The sequence below is a fragment of the Somniosus microcephalus genome, chromosome 29 (assembly GCF_052327205.1).
Source record: "Somniosus microcephalus isolate GS21.2 chromosome 29, FLI_Smic_1.0, whole genome shotgun sequence".
NCBI lineage: Eukaryota > Metazoa > Chordata > Chondrichthyes > Squaliformes > Somniosidae > Somniosus > Somniosus microcephalus.
Window position 1 is genome coordinate 35,970,058 of NC_141015.1, and position 19,782 is coordinate 35,989,839.

The window sequence follows — 19,782 nt, forward strand, 5'->3', positions numbered from 1 at the left end:
TTCCAGCTCTTGGTCCGTAGCCCTGTAGGTTACGGTGCTTCAAGTGCATATCCAAGTACTTTTTAAATGTGATGAGAGTTTCTGCCTCTACCACCCTTTCAGGCAGTGAGTTCCAGACCCCCACCATCCTCTGGGTGAAAAAAGTTCTCCTCAACTCCCCTCTAAACCTCTGACCAATTACTTTAAATTTCTGCCCCCTGGTTATTCACCCTTCTGCTAAAGGAAATAGGTCCTTCCTGCCCAGTCTATCTAGGCCCCTCATAATTTTACACACCTCAATCAGGTCTCCCCTCAGCTTCCAAAGAAAACAACCCCAGCCTGTCCGATCTCTCCTCACAGCTAAAATTCCCCAGCCCAGGCAACATCCTCATAAATCTCCTCTGCACCCTCTCTAGTGCAATCACATCCTTCCTGTAATGTGGTGATCAGAACTGCATGCAGTATTCTAGCTGCGGCCTAACTGGTGTTTTATAAAGTTCCTCCCTGCTCTTATATTCTATGCCTCGGCTAATAAAGGCAAGTATCCTGTATGCCTTCTTAACCACCTTATCTCCCTGTCCTGCTACATTCAGGGATCTGTGGACATGCACCCCAAGATCGCTCTGATCTTCTGCACTTCAGTGTCCTACCATTTATAGTGTATTCTCTTGCCTTGTTAGCCCTCCCCAAATGCATTACCTCACACTTCTCCAGATTGAATTCCATTTGCCACTATTCTGCCCAACTGACCAGTCCATTGATATCTTCCTGCAGTCTGCAGCCTTCTTCTCCATTATCAAACACACGGCCAACTTTTGTATCATCTGCAAACTTCTTAATCATACTTCCTACATTCATGTTAAGACTTCAATATTTTAAAATAAAATTCTACATGAGAACGTTGTCTAGGGTGAAAAAAAGCCATTCTGCACATAAGAAATAGGAGCAGGAGTCGGCCATACGGCCCCTTGAGCCTGCTCCGCCATTCAATAAGACCATGGCTGATCCTCAACCTCAACTCCACTTTCCCGCCCGATCCCCATATCCCTCGATTCCCCTAGAGTCCAAAAATCTATCAATCTCAGCCTTAAATATACTCAATGACTGAGCCTCCACAGCCCTCTGGGGTAGAGAATTCCACAGGTTCACCACCCTCTGAGTGAAGAAATTTCTCCTCATCTCAGTCCTAAATGGCCGACCCCTTATCCTGAGACTGGGACCCCTGGTTCTGGGCCCATTCTACACAGAATCCAGGTATAATGAGCCCATCATGGACTTGTCCCTATTCCCCATTCCGCCTGTCGATTGCCTACTTTGACCATCACCAAGTTCTTTTCCCCATTACCCCCGAAAAAAATAATAAAGCAGTGCCCTATGCGCCCACCACTCTCAATTCCGCTTCTCGACATACATCGATCCAAGAAAAAAAAACACTCTGGGAATCTGTTGCACACAACTACTGATCCATGGGAATGAATTGCCCCAATTTATTTTCCAAATCTGTTCAATGGCTTTCAAACAGCTTTTGACATCCTCTCAATTAATATCTCTCGCTAGAGGTCAACTGAGTGCATGTCAGTGCACCTCCTAACCACAGTATACAACGTCCCGTGTAATGCAGTCAATGTCGAAACCTAAAACTGTAGACGAAGAAAAACCAAACACGGTCAACATCAAAGGTAGAATGAAGGAAGACTTGGCCTTGACCAGCCCACGGCATGCTGTGTTTTCAGTGCTTCCAGCGTTCCAGTTAAGATTAACAGAATGATACAGCACAGAAGGAGGCCATTCGGCCCATCGTGCCTGTGCCGGCTCTTTGAAAGAGCTCTCCAATTAGTCCCGCTCCCCCTGCTCTTTCCCCGTAGCCCTGCAAACTTTTCCTTTTCAACTATTTATCCAATTCCCTTTCGAAAGTTACTATTGAATCTGCTCCCCACCAACCCTTTCAGGCAGCGCGTTCCAGATCACAACAACTCACCAAGTAAAAAAAAAGATGTTTCCTCATCTCCCCTCTGGCTTTTTTGCCAATCACCTTTAAATATAACAAACTATTTACAAAGTCACTTTACATACTCTACAAATTGCATAACCTGTTCACTTGAATCTGCTTCCACCGCCCTTTCAGGCAGCGCATTCCAGATCGCAACAACTCGCTGTGTAAAAAAAAAAAAAAATTCTCCTCATCTCCCCTTTTGGTCCTTTTGCCAATTACCCTTAAATGTTTCCAAAAGTAAAAAGCATCTGAACCAAAACAACAACTCAGTAAGTTCACATCACGTCACTTAAGCTGCATTGCTATAATTTTTATCCAAACACGCCGAGTGTTATCTGCTATTTTTAGCCTCCCACACTGCCCACAGCACAGTTAGATTATAGGTTTTGTCATTCCACAGTTGGAGTATCTGTAGGCAGCATTTCAAGCTGTGGAACGTAAGGGTGACGTGCTGGTGGCACCACATCCATCACTTGCGGTGGCAGCAATTAAGAAGTCTATTTCCTAGATCAGATCATCACCGATATATTAATACATCTATTCACAGTACTGCCACAAGTAACTATGCTTTATTATATGGATATAGAGTTACCTCGAGTCTACAGCACAGAAAGAGGCCATTCGGCCCAACTGGTCCGTGCCGGTGTTTATGCTCCACACCAGTCTCCTCCCACCCCTCTGCATCTCTCTCACCCCATCACCATATCCTTCTATTCCTTTCTCCCTCATGTGTTTATCCAGCTTCCCCTTAAATGTATCTATGCTAGTCGCCTCAACCACTCCCTGTGGGAGCGAGTTCCACATTCTCACCACTCTCTGGGGAAAAGAGGTTTCTCCTGAATTCCCAATTGGATTTATTAGTGACACTCTTATATTGATGGCTCCTAGTTCTGGACTCGCCCACAAGTGGAGACATTTTCTTTAATTCTACCCAAGCAAACCCTTTCATAATCTTAAATACCTCGATCAGGTCCCGCTGATATATAGTGCATTGGCTCCCAGTCCGGGAACGCCTCAATTTTAAAATTCTCATCCTCGTGTTCAAATCCCTCCATGCCCTCGCCCCCTCCCCCTCTCTGCAACCTCTTTCAACTCTACAATCCTTCAAGAGCTCTACGCTCCTCCAATTCTGGCCTGTTGCGCACCAAACCCCGATTTCCATTGCTCCACCATTGGCGGCCGTGCCTTCAGCTGCCTGGGGCCTAAGCTCTGGAACTCTCTTCCTAAACCTCTCCGCCTCTCTCTCCCCCTTGAAGTTGTTCCTCAAAACCTACCTCTTTGGCCAAGCTTTTGATCATCTGTCCCGATATCTCTTTATGTGGCTCGGTGTCAAATTTTGTTTAAGAATGCTCCTGTGAAGCCCCGTTAGGACGTTTTACTACGTTAAAGGCGCTATATAAATGCAAGTTGTTATAGAATTCTAGAAATCTCCCTAGTGGGAATGTACCTCAACTGTACCTGAACTATTTCCTCTTTAAAGGCAGTTCCATTACAATTTTGCCTGCCAATATTTGATTCCCGTTTACCCGGGCCAGATCCGTTCTCACCCCACTGAAATTGGCCCTCCCCAGTTCAACATTTTTACTCTAGATTGCGCCCTGTCCTTTTCCAGAGCTAATCTAAACCTTATGATACTATGATCACTGTTCCCTAAATGTTCACCTACTGACACTTGCTCCACTTGACCGACCTCATTCCCCAGAACCAGATCCAGCAATGCCTCCTCCCTCGTCAGGCCGTAACATTCAAAAGAGAATTGGATAAATACTTGAAGGGAAAAAATTTACAGGGCTATGGGGGCGGGGGAAGACCAGGGGAGTGGAAATAATTGGATAGCATGACCACAGGCACGATTAGTTAAATGGCCTCCTTCTGTGCTGTATCTATGAGCTGCAATATAAATGATATTGTGCACTTTTTAAAAAATTCCAATTATGTGTGTGAACCTATTTAGTGTCCATCATATTTTGATTGCTCTACAGAGAGCCGGCATGGACTCGATGGGCTGAATGGCCTCCTTCTGTGCCGTTATGACTCAATGGGCTGGATTTTCTCAACGGAGACGAGTTGGAGGCAGGACTACTGCTTGTCGGCTCAATGTCCCGCCTCCATCAGCTTCTGGCCAACCAGTGGGATTTTCCCCTGATTGACCTGGTTAAGCCTGCCCGGTGGGCTCAGCAGGCCAATTAGGGGGAAGTCAGTGACAGAGCACGTCAACATCTGACGTGCTATCTGTCAAGAACTTTTGAAAGAAGGAATGTCAGCGTTTGACAGCTCTGTGAAGCTGTCAAACACTGACATTCTGTGTAGTTTGATGAGTCCTCGTGTTCAGGACTCATCAAACCTTTCAACTTTGCAGAAATCACCTGGCTGTTGGTTTGGAGGATTCAACAGCCATTCTGTGAAATCTACAATGGAGATGTCGGGACTCCGGCTCCGCAGCGGCTGAAGGCAGAAACAAAGGTAAGTGAACATTTTTCTAACACTTTACACTCACCTCACATACTTACCACTCCACACTTGCACCCATCACTCACCTCTACATTGCACTTTCAGACCCCTCCGACCCCTGCACCCTGGCGGGGTTCCCCGAGGTCGGGAAGCCTGAACTTCAGAACGAAAAATGGGGATAATCCTATTTTCTACCTGTTAACAGGCAGTCAATAGGCTTTAATCCCTTTCCCACCTTGAGGAGATGGGACCCGGGGCAGGGTGGCTTCCCGCCTCCTGGCAAGAGGGCACGGAGGCGGGCTGGGGGCGGGTTTGCCAGCCACCCCCAAATCCTGCAACTTTACCGGCAGTCCCGCCTCCTCGGGGCTTGGAAAATCCAGCCCATAGACTCTAAGTGGATTCACAGTCATTAAAAACGCAGAACACAATGCTTGTGGAAAGAACTTAACCTGCGCTTCTTTCCAAAAAAATTCACAATAAAACAAAAGCAGCGCCCCTTCCACTGGAATCAATCAAACATCAAAGCATTTTTTCACCTTTGTTTGAGGCTGTTCCACCTTCAGATCCGGAGGATTGGCCAAGAGGTCTCGGGCAAGGTCAATGGCCAGTCGACACGCTTCGTTATTGTAGCCGTGGGCGTAAAGGGCCTCCGCACAGGCAAACAATACCTAGAGAACAAGAGGCTTCCATTAGACCCGCAATAATCAACCAAGAGCTGGATGAAACTCGGCACCGTAAACAGAGACAGTCTTTTACCAAATCACTGACTACACTAGCACATCTTTCAGAACGCACGTCTATTAGATGTCAGCCAGAGGCTCAGTGGGCAGCGCACTCACGTCTCCGAGTCAGAAGACCGTGGGTTCGAGTCCCCACTCCAGAGACTTGAGCACAAAAATCCAGGCTGACACTCCCAGTGCAGTGCTGAGGGAGTGCTGCACTGTCGGAGGTGCCGTCTTTCGGATGAGACGTTAAATCGAGGTCCCGTCTGCTCCCTCGGGTGGATGTAAAAGATCCCACGGCACTATTTCGAAGAGGAGCAGGGGAGTTATCCCCGGTGTCCTGGCCAATATTTATCCCTCAATCAACATCACAAAGACAGATTATCTGGTCATTATCATATTGCTGTTTGTGGGAGCTTGCTGTGCACAAATCGGCTGCCAGATCTCCTAGTGACTACACTTCAAAAGTACCTCATTGGTGTGGTCTCACCAAGGCCCTGTACAACTGCAGTAAGACATCCTTGTTCCTGTACTCAAACCCTCTCGCTACAAAGGCCAACATACCATTTGCCTTCTTAACCGCCTGCTGCACCTGCATGCTTACCTTCAGCGACTGGTGCGCAAGGACACCCAGGTCTCGTTGCACTTCCCCTTCTCCCAATCTATTGCCATTCAGATAATAATCTGCCTTCCTGTTTTTGCCACCAAAGTGGATAACCTCACATTTATCCACGTTATATTGCATCTGCCATGTCTTTGCCCAATCACCCAAGCTATCCAAATCATCCTGGAGTTTCTCGGCATCCTCCTCACAGCACACACTCCCACCCAGCTTTGTGTCGTCTGCAAATTTGGAGATATTACATCTAGTTCCCTTGTCTAGATCATTAATATATATTGTGAATAGCTGGGGTCCAAGGACCGATCCCTGCGGTACCCCACTAGTCACTGCCTGCCACTCGGTAAAAGACCCGTTTATTCCAACTCTTTGCTTTCAGTCTGCCAACCAGTTCTCTATCCAAGTCAATACCTTGCCCCCAATCCCATGTGCCTTAACTTTACACGCTAATCTCTTATGCGGGACCTTATCAAAAGCCTTCTGAAAGTCCAAATACACCACATCCACTGGTTCTCCCTTATCTATTTTACCAGTTACATCCTCAAAAAATTCCAGTAGATTAGTCAAGCACGATTTACCTTTTGTAAATCCATGGACTTTGTCCGATCCTGTCACTGTTTTCCAAGTGCTCTGCTATTACATCTTTTATAATGGACTCTTAGCATTTTCCCCACTACCGATGTCAGGCTTACCGGTCTGTAATTCCCGGTTTTCTCTCTACCACCTTTTTTGAATAGTGGGGTAACATTAGCTACCCTCCAATCCATGGGTACTGTTCCAGATTCCATCGAATGTTGGAAGGTGACCAGCAATGCATCTACTATTTCTAGGGCCATTTCCTTATGTACCCTAGGATGTAGATCATCAGGCCCTGGTGATTTATCGGCCCTCAATCCCATCAATTTCCCTAACACCATTTCCTTACAAATACTGATTTCTATCAGTTCCTCCCTTTCATTAGCCCCTATGTTCCCCGGCATCTTTGGGAGGTTATTTGTGTCCTCCTTTGTGAAGACAGAACCAAAGTATGTATTTAATTGGTCAGCCATTTCTTTGTTCCCCATTATAAATTCCCCTGATTCTGACTGCAAGGGACCTACGCTTGACTTCACCAATCTTTTTCTCTTCATCACATATCTATAAAAGCTTTTACAGTCAGTTTTTATGTTCCCTGAAAGCTTACTCTCATATTCTATTTTCCCCTTCTTAATTAATCCCTTTGTCCTCCTTTGTTGAATCCTAAACTGCTCCCAATATTCAGGTTTACTGCTTTTTCTGGCCAATTTATATGTCCTCTCCTTGGATCTTATGCTATCCCTAATTTCCCTTGTTAGCCACGGTTGAGTCACCTTTTTTGTTTTATTTTTATGCCAAACTGGGATGAACAAATTCTGTAGTTCATCCATGCGGTCTTTGAATGTTTGCCATTGCCTATCCACCGTCAACCCTTTGAGTGACATTCCCCAATCCATCCTACCCAACCTGCGCCTCATACCATCGTAGTTTCCTTTATTTAAATTCAGGACCCTAGAATCTGAGTCAACTACTTCATTCTCCATCTTAATGAAGAACGCGATCATATTATGATCGCTCCGACCCAAGGGGCCTCGTACAACAAGAGGACCCTGTGGGCTTAACCCAGAACATCACTCAATCCTCCCAACTCATGACCTTCACTCACAATTTGAGAATTACTGCAAGCGAGATACAAGAGCAAAATGCAGAGTTCTGGTGCATACCCCAACACAGGGGACTGGTATTTAGCCACTTGCTTCAAGGTGTCCAGTGCAGGTTACTGGTCTAAGGCTCAGTCACAAGAGGGTTGGGGAAAAAAAGACCATCAAGTAAATAAAGAAAAACGACAAATGCTGGAAATCTGAAACACCTCATCAGAACTTTAGACTTGAACGGCCAGAACTTGTCTTTACTCTTTATAGACGCCGATTGATCTGCTGTGTATTTCCAGCATTTTCTGTTTGCCACAGGATAGTTCTTTTTCATCATTAAGATGAAAAATATCAACACAAACGGCTGGAGACAGCACCGTGGCTGCAGTGTGTACCATCTACAAGATGCACTGCGGCAACTCGCCAAGGCTTCTTCGGCAGCACCTCCCAAACCTGCGACCTCTTCCACCTAAAAGGACAAGGGCAGCAGGCGCATGGGAACACCACCAGCTCCAAGTTCCCCTCCAGGTCACACACCATCCTGACTTGGACAAATATCGTCTGTTCTTTCACCGGCACTGTGTCAAAATCCTGGAACGCCCAAACAATCAACGTTCACTTTAATTTTTTTTTGGGGTGCACGCGGCCCCTTTAATATTGATGGCCTCTAATTTTGCTCTTCTACATAAGTGGAAACAATCTCTCTGTATCCACTCAAAACCTTTCTTAATTTTAAAGACCTCTATTAGGTCACCCCTCAGCCTTCTCTTTTCGACCCAGCCTGTTCATCCTTTCCTGATGTGTATACCCTCACATTTCTGGTATCATCCTTGTAAATCTTCTCTGCACCCTCTCCAGTTCCTCTATATCCTTTTTATAAGGTGGCCAGAATTGTAGGCAGTACTCCAGGTGTGGTCTAACCAAGGTTCTCCTCTACCTTACCTAAGTGGTGTTTCTTTGATGTGACCATTGAGTGAAAGTGGGGTACTTCAGCTTGTTGGCCACCAAGGCTGAGCTACATCCCACCATCCCCCCAAAGGCGTATCTTCCAGTAAAGATCACTGGATAGCATCAAGGGCAAGAATCCTGATTCCTCTCACTTCCGTCCGGAGGACACCAAAACCGATTGTAGCCCTCCTTATTCTGCCCTGACTAAGGTCAGCTAACTTAAACATTTGGGGGGGGAAAATTGGCTCCCGCCCCCTTTGGGGCGCTAACTTCGCCAGGACGCTACTTTTAGCGCCCCGAAATATTAGCGCTCCCGCGCCGGAAATTGAATGGTAGCGCCCGAAGCAGGAGACAGGGCTACTGGAAGCGCTCCCCCTCCTTCCTGGGGCGCTACCATTCAATATCGCGGCATTACGTGCAACAGCGCCACGCCTGTCGGCACGTAGCGCCACGATACTGCAGGCCTCCCTCCCCTGATTAAAGGGGAGGAGCCTAGCACAGCGCGCACTGGGGCCCCGCTGGACCACCGGGGAGCGGGATGCCGGGAAGAGAGCCTGGTGCTCAAGAGGAGCGCCCGGCTGACCGATCGCGGCCGGCACCCTTCCGGCGAGGAGGCCAGAGGGGGCAGGTGCCGGCAGGCGGCCCCCAAAAAAATGTCTGCCCGGCACTTCGCCTTTAATTAGTGCCGCCGCGGCCGCAAACACGTCATCCTGTGACCCTGTCGGACATGGCGTCAGGCGATAGGTCAGGGGGCGTGAGCCAAGTTTGCGGCTGGGGCGCTGCACACGGCAATAACGTCATCGCCGGAGGCGCAGCGCCGCTAATCTCCCGCTGAATTTCACGGGAGGCGTTAGCAGCACCGCCCCCGGGCGCTAGGGGCTTTGCGCCGCCCCGCTAACGCCCCCTCAGGGCACAAAGCAACCCAATTTCTCCCCCTTTGTGCTCAAGCCAAAAGGACCTTATCAGACTGAGCAGCTCAGTCTCAATAGTGCAGTAATTTATTTTTTAAATTTCTTTTTAGGGAGTGAGTGGCTTTAGCGTTTACTGCTGATCCCAAGTTGCCCTGAAGCAGTGGTGGGCTGCGACCTTGAACCGCTGCAGTCTTTGTGGGGGACAGCCTCTCCAAAAACTGAGAGAGAAATGTTTTTACAACCGAGTGGTTTGCTGGGTCTCTTCAGATAGGATTAGGGTCAGCAAGAGTGTGGGGATTGGAGTCCGTGTAGGCCAGACCAGGGAGGGGTGGCATGTTCCCTTCCCTGAAGGACATTACTGAACCAGCTGGCTTTTTTTTTTTTAAACAACACTCTGGAAACATTTGTGGTCATTTTTCTGATTTAAGTTCTGTTTCATGACTACCCAGGATAGAATTTCAACCCACGACCTCTGGGCTGCGAGTTCCGCACTATAACCACTACACTACCATATTGGCGGGCCAAAGGTCAAAGATTGTGGGGTAAAAATTGGGTAGCGCCCCCTTTGGGGGGGGGGGGGGGGGCGCCTGGCGCAGCACGTCCCGGCGCCCAGCTGGGCCACCAGGGATCGGGAGTGCCGTCAAACGAGCTCGGTACTCAAGAGGAGTGCCGGGCTCACGGAGAGAGCAGCCAGAAGCCCGCGTGGGGGGGGGGGGGGGGGGGGGGGGGGACAGCAACTGGGGGGCAGGTGATGGCAGGCGGCCAGCAACAAAAATGGCCGCCCGCCACCTCCCCTTTAACTAGCGCCGCCCCGGCCGCAGGTAGGCCCCCCCCTGACCCCGGTGGACATAGCATCCGGCGGTAACCCAACATTACAGCCGGGGCGCTGCCCTCTAACCTCCCGCTGAATTTCGCGGGAGGCGTTAGCGGCGCCGCGCCCAGGCGCTAGTTGATTAGCGCCCCATTAGCGCCTTATTTCTTATTGGGGAAAAAAAAAGCATTTACCTCCATCCTACTCTCTTGCTCAAGTGGCTTTAAACCAGCAAAGATGTCCTGCTCCTCTTCATTACTTCCCTCTTGCTTTTCCTCTTCTTTAGCCTCTTCCTGTGGATTAAGGTAGTAGACCTGATAGTCGTCCTCTCCCACAGCAGGGCTTTCGGCAGCTTCCGGGCCCAGCGTTTTGGATAAGGAGTCAGTCTCTGCCAGGGCATCGCGCTCCCCGTTGCTCACTTCCTCCGCCGGCTCTCCGCTCTGCCCTTTGGCGGCCGGGCTGTTCGTTTCGGGATCAAAACTCTCGCCAAAGAAACCTTCATTCTCATCCGGGTACAAATCCTTGTAGCGGCCGGCCGGCCCGTCATACAGGTCGAAAGTGTTGCAGGCCTCGGCCCCCAGTGCAAGGTTCCCGTCGTCCAGGCCGAGCTCCGCCAGGTCGGGTTCCAGCGAGCTGTCCTCGCTGCTGGTCCTGCGTTTCCCTGAGTGTTTGCCGGCGGAGCATTTCCCCTGAGGTAGTTTACATTTGTTGCCGCCGCTCGACTTGTAGGCGGGCTTGTCGCCCTCGACCGACGCCCGGCTCAGGTTGCCCCGCGACCCGTCGGAGGCCGCTTTCCTTTTCGCCGCGCTGTCCTTTGGCCGGACGGCTATTTCCAGCGGGCTCCTGCTTTTGTCGTCGGGTGCCGGCTTCGCCCCGGCGGCCTCTGGCCCTTGGGCCTTGGGCGGCGCCGTCCCGCCAGCCTCACGGGCCGGGTCAGCGGTCTGCGCGTCCCCGCAACCCTTGCTGCTCCTGAGCTGCGTCGCCTTGGCCCAGCAGAAGCTACTCTTTTTCTCGGCGCTGTTATAGGTGATGCCCGGAACGGGGAACGCCTCCTCCCAGCTGAAGTAGCAAGCCTCCACCGCCGGCTTGAAGCCTTGGAAGAGCTTGTCCAGCGACTTGCGATGCTGGCCTCTCTTGACGATCTCGATCACCTTCAGGTGCCACTGCCTCAGCTGCGAGCAAAGTTCTTTCCTCCTGCAAAGGAAACGTGACAATCAACGAACAAATCGAAAGCCACAGCAAGTTTTAAAGCCGATTTTGCGTCGTGCAAAGGAAGTCCCGCTGTATTCAGAGAAAGAATGCAGTTCTGGGCACCACAGCTTAGGAAGGATATATTGGCCTTGGAGGGAGTGCAGCGTAGGTTTACCAGAATGATACCTGGACTCCAGGGGTTAAATTACAAGGAGAGATTACACAAACTAGGGTTGTATTCCCCGGAGTTTAGAAGGTTAAGGGGTGATCTGATCGAAGTTTTCAAGATATTAAGGGGAACTGATCGGGTAGATAGAGAGAAACTATTTCCGCTGGTTGGGGAGTCTAGGACTAGGGGGCACAGTCTAAAAATTAGAGCCAGACCTTTCAGGAGTGAAATTAGGAAACACTTCTACACACAAAGGGAGGTAGAAGTTTGGAACTCTCTTCCGCAAACGGCAATTGATGCTAGATCAATTGTTAATTTTAAATCTGAAATTGATAGATTTTTGTTAACCAAAGGTATTAAGGGATATGGGGCAAAGGCAGGTAGATGGAGTTAGGTCCCAGATCGGCCATGATCTCATTGAATGGCGGAACAGGCTCGAATGGCCTCCTTCTGCTCCTTTGCAACAGTGCAGTCTGTGTGTAACCAGCTTTTTGTGTGATTTGAGCAGTTCTTTTGCAGATGGATGGCTATTTTTAAGTGTGCACATTTTAACAGCCCCAATCTGTTCAGCACTGGAGTCTCCAAGTCTGCATTTATGCTACTATTGCTTCGAAGCAAAGTTGCTTTGGTGCACATTAGTGTAACAGCAGCTGTAGAATTCACACAACTGCCGAGAGCAGTAAAGCCCCTGAGGGGTGAGGTCCCCCTTCCACAGGCGGTCTCGCACCAACTGCAGCTTGACAAAGGCCTGCGCTTAAACCGCGCAACACTTCCCTGCCTCCGAACACCCGAAAACTGACGGGCAGGAAAAGACCAGCTGGTAAATCAAGCCTGCCCCACACTCGTGATGGCCGGTGCACATGACTAAACACTTCCTCCCTTCTCTTCTCCAACCCCCACACACCCCCCCTAGCCATGTAATCTCCTCGGATAGGCAAAAAACACAGGAAAAATCCCAGGGTCAATAAGGGAGAAATAACGCTGGAAAATTCCTCTCCCACCCCCTCACTCAGGCGATCGAAACCAGTCCAACAACAACAACTTGTATTTATATAGCACCGTTAACGTAGTAAAACGTCCCAAGAGGCTTCACAGGAGCCTTATAAAACAAAATTTGACACCGAGCCACATAAGGAGATATTAGGGCAGGTGACCAAAAGCTTGGTCAAAGAGGTAGGTTTTAAGGAGCGTCTTAAAAGGAGGAGAGAGGGGTAGCGAGGCGGAGAGGTTTAGCGAGGGAGGTCCAGAACTTAGGGCCTCGACAGCTGAAGGCATGGCCGCCAATGGTGGAGCGATTGGTGGTCTAGGAGGTCACATCAGGTCAGAGAGGTCAGCAATGGGGATGTTTGCCGATGACTGCACAGTGTTCAGTGCCATTCGCAACTCCTCAGATAATGAAGCAATCCATGCCCGCATGCAGCAAGACCTGGATGGCATTCAGGCTTGGGCTGATAAGTGGAAGGTAACATTCGCGCCACACAAGTGCCAGGCAATGACTATCTCCAACAAGCGAGAGTCTAACCACCGCCCCTTGACATTCAACAGCATTACCATCGCCAAATCCCCCACCATCAACATCTGGGGGTCACCATTGACCAGAAACTTAACTGGACCAGCCACATAAATACTGTGGCAACAAGAGCAGGTCAGAGGCTGGGTATTCTGTGGCGAGTGTCTCACCTCCCGACTCCCCAAAGCCTTTTCACCATCTACAAGGCACAAGTCAGGAGTGTGATGGAATACTCTCCACTTGCCTGGATGAGTGCAGCTCCAACAACACTCAAGAAGCTCGACACCATCCAGAACAAAGCAGCCCGCTCGATTGGCACCCCATCCACCACCTTAAACATTCACTCCCTCCGCCACCGGCGCACCGTGGCTGCAGTGTGTACCATCTACAAGATGCACTCCAGCAACTCGGCAAGGCTTCTGCGACAGCACCTCCCAAACCCATGACCTCTTTCACCTAGAAGGACAAGGGCAGCAGGCGCATGGGAACACCACCACCTCCAAGTTCCTCTCCTAGTCACACACCATCCTGAGTTAGAAGTATATCGGCCGTTCCTTCATCATCACTGGGTCAAAATCCTATAACTCCCTCCCTAACAGCACTGTGGGAGTACCTTCACCACACGGACTGCAGCGGTTCGCCACCACCTCCTCAAGGGCAATTAGGGATGGGCAATAAATGCTGGCCTTGCCAGCGACGCCCACATCCCATAAACGGATATAACAACAACTTGTATTGATATAGCACCTTTAGCGTAGTAAAATGTCCCATGGTGTTGCGGAGGAGAATTGTAAGACAAAAAAATAATTTGACACCGAGCCACATTAGGATAAATTAGGGCAGGTGACCAAAAGCTTGGTCAAGAGGTAGGTTTTAAGGAGCGTCTTAAAGGAGGAGAGAGAGGTAGAGAGGCGGAGAGGTTTAGGGAGAGAATTCCAGAGCTTAGGGCCCAGGCAGCTGAAGGCACGGCCGCCAATGGTTGAGCAATTATGAGAATTTTGAAATCGAGGCGTTGCTTAACCGGGCGCCAGTGTAGGTCAGCGAGCACAGGGGGTGATGGGTGAACGGGACTTGGTGCGAGTTAGGACACGGGCAGCAGAGTTTTGGATGACCTCAAGTTTACGTAGGGTGGAACGTGGGTGGCCGGCCAGGGAGTGCGTTGGAATAGTCAAGTCTAGAGGTAACGAAGGCATGGATGAGGGTTTCAGCAGCGGATGAGCTGAGGCAAGGGCGGAGATGGGCGATGTTACGGAGGTGGAAATAGGCGGTCTTAGTTATGCCGCAGATATGTGGTCGGAAACTCACTTCAGGGTCAAATATGACACCAAGGTTGCGAACAGTGTGGTTCAGCCGCGGACAGATGTTAGGGAGAGGGATGGATAGATATAAAAAAAAACATGGAAAGCTTTCAAAATTGAGACATAAGAACATAAGAAATAGGAGCAGGAGTAGGCCAATCGGCCCCTCGAGCCTGCTCCGCCATTCAATAAGATCATGGCCGATCTGATCCTAACCGCCAATCCACTATCCTAGAACCATCTCCTGAATCTAACAGAATTAGACACACGAAATAGGAGCAGGATCAGGCTACTCGGCCCCTGGGCCCGCTCCGCTACCCACAGGGCCATGACCGATCCGAACCTAGACTCATGTCCAAATTCCTGCCCGCTCCCCGTAACTCTCAATTCCCTTTACTTCTAGGAAACTGTCTATTTCTGTTTTAAATTTATGTAATGATGTAGCTTCTACAGCTTTTTGGGGCAGCATATTCCATGGACCTACCACCCTCTGAGTGAAGTAGTTCCTCCTCATTTCAGTTTTGAAAGAGCAGCCCCTTATTCTAAGACTATGCCCCCTAGTTCTAGTTTCACCCAACATCGGGAACATCCTCCCCGCATCCACCCGATCCAACCCCTTCACAATCTTATATGTTTCAATAAGATCGCCTCTCATTCTTCTGAACTCCAATGAGTAGAGTCCCAATCTACTCAACCTCTCCTCATATGTCCATCCCCGGGATTAACCGAGTGAACCTTCTTTGTACTGACTCGAGAGCAAGTATGTCTTTTCTTAAGTATGGACACCAAAACTGTACGCAGTATTCCAGGTGCGGTCTCACCAATACCTTGTACAACTGAAGCAATACCTCCCTATTTTTATATTCTATCCCCCTAGCAATGAAAGCCAGCATTCCATTGGCCTTCTTAATCACTTGCTGCACCTGCATACTAACCTTTTGAGTTTCGTGCACCAGGACCCCCAGATCCCTTTGTACTTCAGTACTTAAAGAGTATTTTTATACTTGGAACTCTTCATTGCTACAGTGACTACACTTCAAAAGTACTTCTTTGACTGTAAAGCGCCTTGGGGCGTCCGCAGGTTGGGGAAGGTGCGATAGAGGTGCAAGTGTTTCAAGTCTTTCTTTTCATTCAAGCACTGGAGGTTAGAGTTCTAGGAAATGGCGTTACTGCTTTCTCGTCCGAGCTTTCAAAAGGCAGCTTCGGTTGTCTTTCTTTCGGCTCAGTCCATTGGCTGCAACACTGGGCGTTAAATAAACAAAAAATCACCACCATCCAGGTCAGAAGAGAATGTCGGCCTTTATTTTAAAATCCAAGTTCGAAATAACTACAACTTTGAGTTAAAGAAAGAAAAAGTATTGCATTTCTATAGCGCCTTTCATGACCACCGGACGTCTCAAAGCGCTTTACAGCCAATGAAGTACTTTTATGAAGTGGAGTCACTGTTGTAATGTGGGAAACACGGTAGCCATTTTGCGCACAGCAAGCTCCCACAAACAGCAATGTGATAATGACCAGATAATCTGTTTTTGTTATGTTGGTTGAGGGATAAGCATTGGCCCCAGGACACCGGGGAGAACTCCCCTGCTCTTCTTCGAAATAGTGCCATGGGATCTTTTACATCCACCCGAGAGGGCAGACGGGGCCTTGGTTTAACGTCTCATCCAAAAGACGGCACCTCCGACAGTGCAGCACTCCCTCAGCACTGCACTGGGAGTTTCAGTGTCAGCCTAGCTTTATGTGCTCAAGTCCCTGGAGTGAGACTCGAACCCACAACCTTCTGACTCAGAGGCGAGGGTGCTACCAGCTGAGCCACGGCTGACACTAAAGTTAGCTTAGTTCTTCAAATGTGGTCGCGTCCCGGACTACGGGCTTTGGGAGTTATCTCGGCTTCTCAATAAATAGCAAAAAAAAAACATTTACCTCTGGGGACTCATGGTGGGATCCAGGACTGCGAGCCTCCATAAAATCACCATCTCGTCGCACATGCTGGCACAAGCATGAGCTGCCACTTCCGACTGGCCGTTACTGCGGCCCGTGTGGCCACTGGCGCTGCTGTGCGAAGCGGAGGTCCGAACGCTGTACCACCACCCAATTATCTACAGATGAAAAGAAATCGGAATAAGCCGTCGGCTAACCCGTTTGCAGCACGATCGAGAGTTTGGCGTTAAAGATTGACGTTAAACTCGATTGGGCTTATACTCGCTGGAGTTTAGAAGAATGAGAGGGGATCTCATTGAAACTTATAAAATTCTAACAGGACTAGACAGACTAGATGCAGGAAGGATGTTCCCGATGGCGGGGGAGTCCAGAAACAGGGATCACAGTCTAAAGATAAGGGGTAAGCCATTTAGGACTGAGATGAGGAGGAATTTCTTCACCCAGAGAGTGGTGAACCTGTGGAATTCTCTACCACAGAAGGCAGTTGAGGCCAATTTATTAAATATATTCAAGAAGGAGTTAGATCTATTTCTTAAGGCTAAAGGGATCAAGGGATATGGGGAGAAAGCAGGGACAGGGTACTGAATTTGGATGATCAGCCATGATCTCATTAAATGACGGAGCAGGCTCGAGGGGCCGAATGGCCTACTCCTGCTCCTATCTTCTATGTTTCTGTGGTTCATCTGTGCGAGGCCGTGGCGGGATTACAATCGGCGTTTACCGCATCGTCCCCCACCGCCACCACCCCCCCACCGCCCTCTTCTCGAACCACTGCGGTCCCTGTGGCTGCAGCCTCTCAGCTTTCCCGTTCAGCCGCGCGGGGGGGGGGGGGGGGGGGGGCGCAGCCACGTAGCACTCTGCAGGTCCCACGCAGCCAGCGAGCCGGCTTTTAAATAGAAAAAGCGCGTACGTGCGGAATTTTGAGTGACCGCGCCAGCCTGTTAAAGGGGGCCCAAAAAAAAGTGAGGCAACATCGCTTGATCTGTGGTTTGAGACAACGGAGAGGCTCGCTGGGCCACTTCACAGGGCAGGTTAAGAGTCAACCACATTGGTGCCGGGGACTGGAGTCACACACAGCGGGTTCACCGCTTCGTAGGCAAACAAGACAGCCAAATTTTGCACAGCAAGATCCCACAAACCGCAAGTGAGACCAATGGCCAGTTAGTCTGTTTCGATTGAGGGATAAGGGTTGGCCAGGATACCAGGAGAAACCCCCCCACCCCCGCTCGAATTCTAACTTTTATGTCCACCAGGCAGAAGGAGCCTCAGAGCTTTTAATGTCTCGTTTGAAAGACGGGACCGTCGACAACGCAGCAATCCCTCAGAACAGCACCGAGGTGCCAAGTCTAGACGATGTGCTCAAGTCCTGAAGTGGGGCTTGAACCCAGAACCTTCTGACTCAAAGATAATCAAGGCGGGTGGAAGTCAGTTTATTGGGCAGCAGCAATGTTGACGTGTACCACAGCTCCTTCTCCAGAGTGCTGGGTTTGTCAAGACGTTGGTATCAAAGCACATGGGATGGGAGGGGGGTTAAAGGTTACGGGAGCAAGGTCAAAGGTTATGCAAGGCCATGGTTGGGAACCTCTTAAATGCTACTTTAACCGTGAGTCTATGTTGTTGGCGTGGAACCCTTGCCCACAGGGAAGGAATATTGGCACGGCCCGTGATTTTTAGGATGCTGTTAAACTAAATCCAGGGTGTAATTTCAGCGAATGCCTTGTCGTCTCAGAGAACAAGAGAGAGCTCAAAACTAACGTGGGAAGGAAGCAACTACCTTTAGTGAACATGATTGAGTTATACCGTACTTCACTGCACGGTTATGGGCTTGTGCTGGCGTACTCTCTTCCTGGTGACTCACCCAATCAGATCGCATAATTATAGGGGAAGCGAGGCTGCCTGGTGCGCTTGCCTTTAGAGAAATGACACAGCTGGTTAACGAACGGTGCATTTATACACGACTGTGATGCGATCAGTCCAACCAGTCCGAGACCTTGTTTGTACTGCCTGGTACAGACTTGAATTCTCCCAGCTGGAAGGGAGCCACAGCCTGGTGTACCTGCGCGGACAGGCCTCTGCTCCTAGTCGGTAAATGTTTCGAGTGTACGGGCGAGAGGAACCTCCACCCCCAGACTCAATATATTCAAAGTAAACTCTGCTCAGGTGGTGCAAGAGATTCCAGACATCTCCTGCAGGCCCGGGGGGTACGGTAGCACAGTGGTTATGTTACTGGACTAATAATCCAGAGGCCTGGGCTAATGATCCAGAGACACGAATTCAAATTCCACCAAATTCAATTCAATAAATCTGGAATTAAAAAGCTAGTATCAGTAATGGTGACCATGAAACTACCGGACTGACGTAAAAACCCATCAGGTTCGCCAAGGTCCTTTAGGGAAGGAAATCTGCTGCCCTTACCCGGTCTGGCCTATGCGTGACTCTTAACCGCCTGCCGGAAATGGCCAGGCAAGCCACTCAGTCGTATTCCTCGCTGCCACCTGCTCGAGGGGGATGGGCAACGCCCGTGAAAGAATTGAAAAAAAAAGAAAGTTTTGCTCTGCCCCAGGCGGCGGCAACACTGAAGAGCGAGACTGCCTTTTCCGCCAGGTCTCAAACTGCTCGCCGCACTTCAGAAATTTACGGCACAAAGGTGGCCATTCGGCCCGTCGTGTCTGTGCCAGTTATACCATCACTTTTGCATCACTGCCACACTGAAGTTGCAATATAAAGGCCTGGTAGTGGGGTTTTTCCACTCGCTCAACGACACCAAATGATTGTATTACAACAACAACTTGTATTTATATAGCGCCTTTAACGTAGTAAAACGTCCCAAGGCGCTTCACAGGAGTATTTTAAGACAAAAAATTTGACACCGAGCCACATAAGGATAAATTAGGGCAGGTGACCAAAAGCTTGGTCAAAGAGGTAGGTTTTAAGGAGCGTCTTAAAGGAGGTGAGAGAGGTAGCGAGGCGGAGAGGTTTAGGCAGGGAATTCCAGAGCTTAGGGCCCAGGCAACAGAAGGCACGGCCACCAATGGTGGAGCGATTATAATCAGGGATGCTCAAGAGGGCAGAATTAGAGGAGCGCAGATATCTCGGGGGGGTTGTGGGGCTGGAGGAGATTAGAGAGATAGGGAGGGCCGAGGCCATGAAGGGATTTGAAAACAAGGATGAGCATTTTGCCCGGGTTTTCTAGATTGTAGCGAATGATGGCGACATTGAATGGGGCACAATCCGCCAGCGAGTGTTTTAACCGGACTGAATTTATCCGACTCCTTACCTGCTCGTAGGTCAAGCACTGATCAGTAAGGATTTCGAGAAGGGGAGCCGCGTTACTGTCACGCCGTTTGAACATCTCGCGAACAATAGATAAAAGATTCCAGATGCCTTCTGGCTCTCTTCCACGAAGGGGTCGTAAGAGGCAAGCCCACTCCGCAGCAGCCGGCGGCTCCGTCGACGATAAATACAAAGAGTTGACATCACTGCAGTGAGAGAGAAAACACGTTATTACAACAATGGGACAATCCGGCTGAGGGGGAGGAGGGGAAAATTTGCAGGGCTGTGGGGAAAGAGCA

General features: G+C 49.6%; 1 protein-coding gene across 1 annotated transcript in view; it reads right to left on the minus strand.

Moving 5' to 3' along the window:
* zswim8 (zinc finger, SWIM-type containing 8) overlaps window positions 1–19,782 on the minus strand; it is a 219,800-nt gene that overhangs the window by 48,817 nt on the left and 151,201 nt on the right. Inside the window, 4 exon segments of the mRNA XM_085970598.1 lie at window positions 4,960–5,091; window positions 10,296–11,295; window positions 16,193–16,368; window positions 19,488–19,689. Of these exon segments, the coding sequence (XP_085826724.1) occupies window positions 4,960–5,091; window positions 10,296–11,295; window positions 16,193–16,368; window positions 19,488–19,689 (1,510 nt within the window).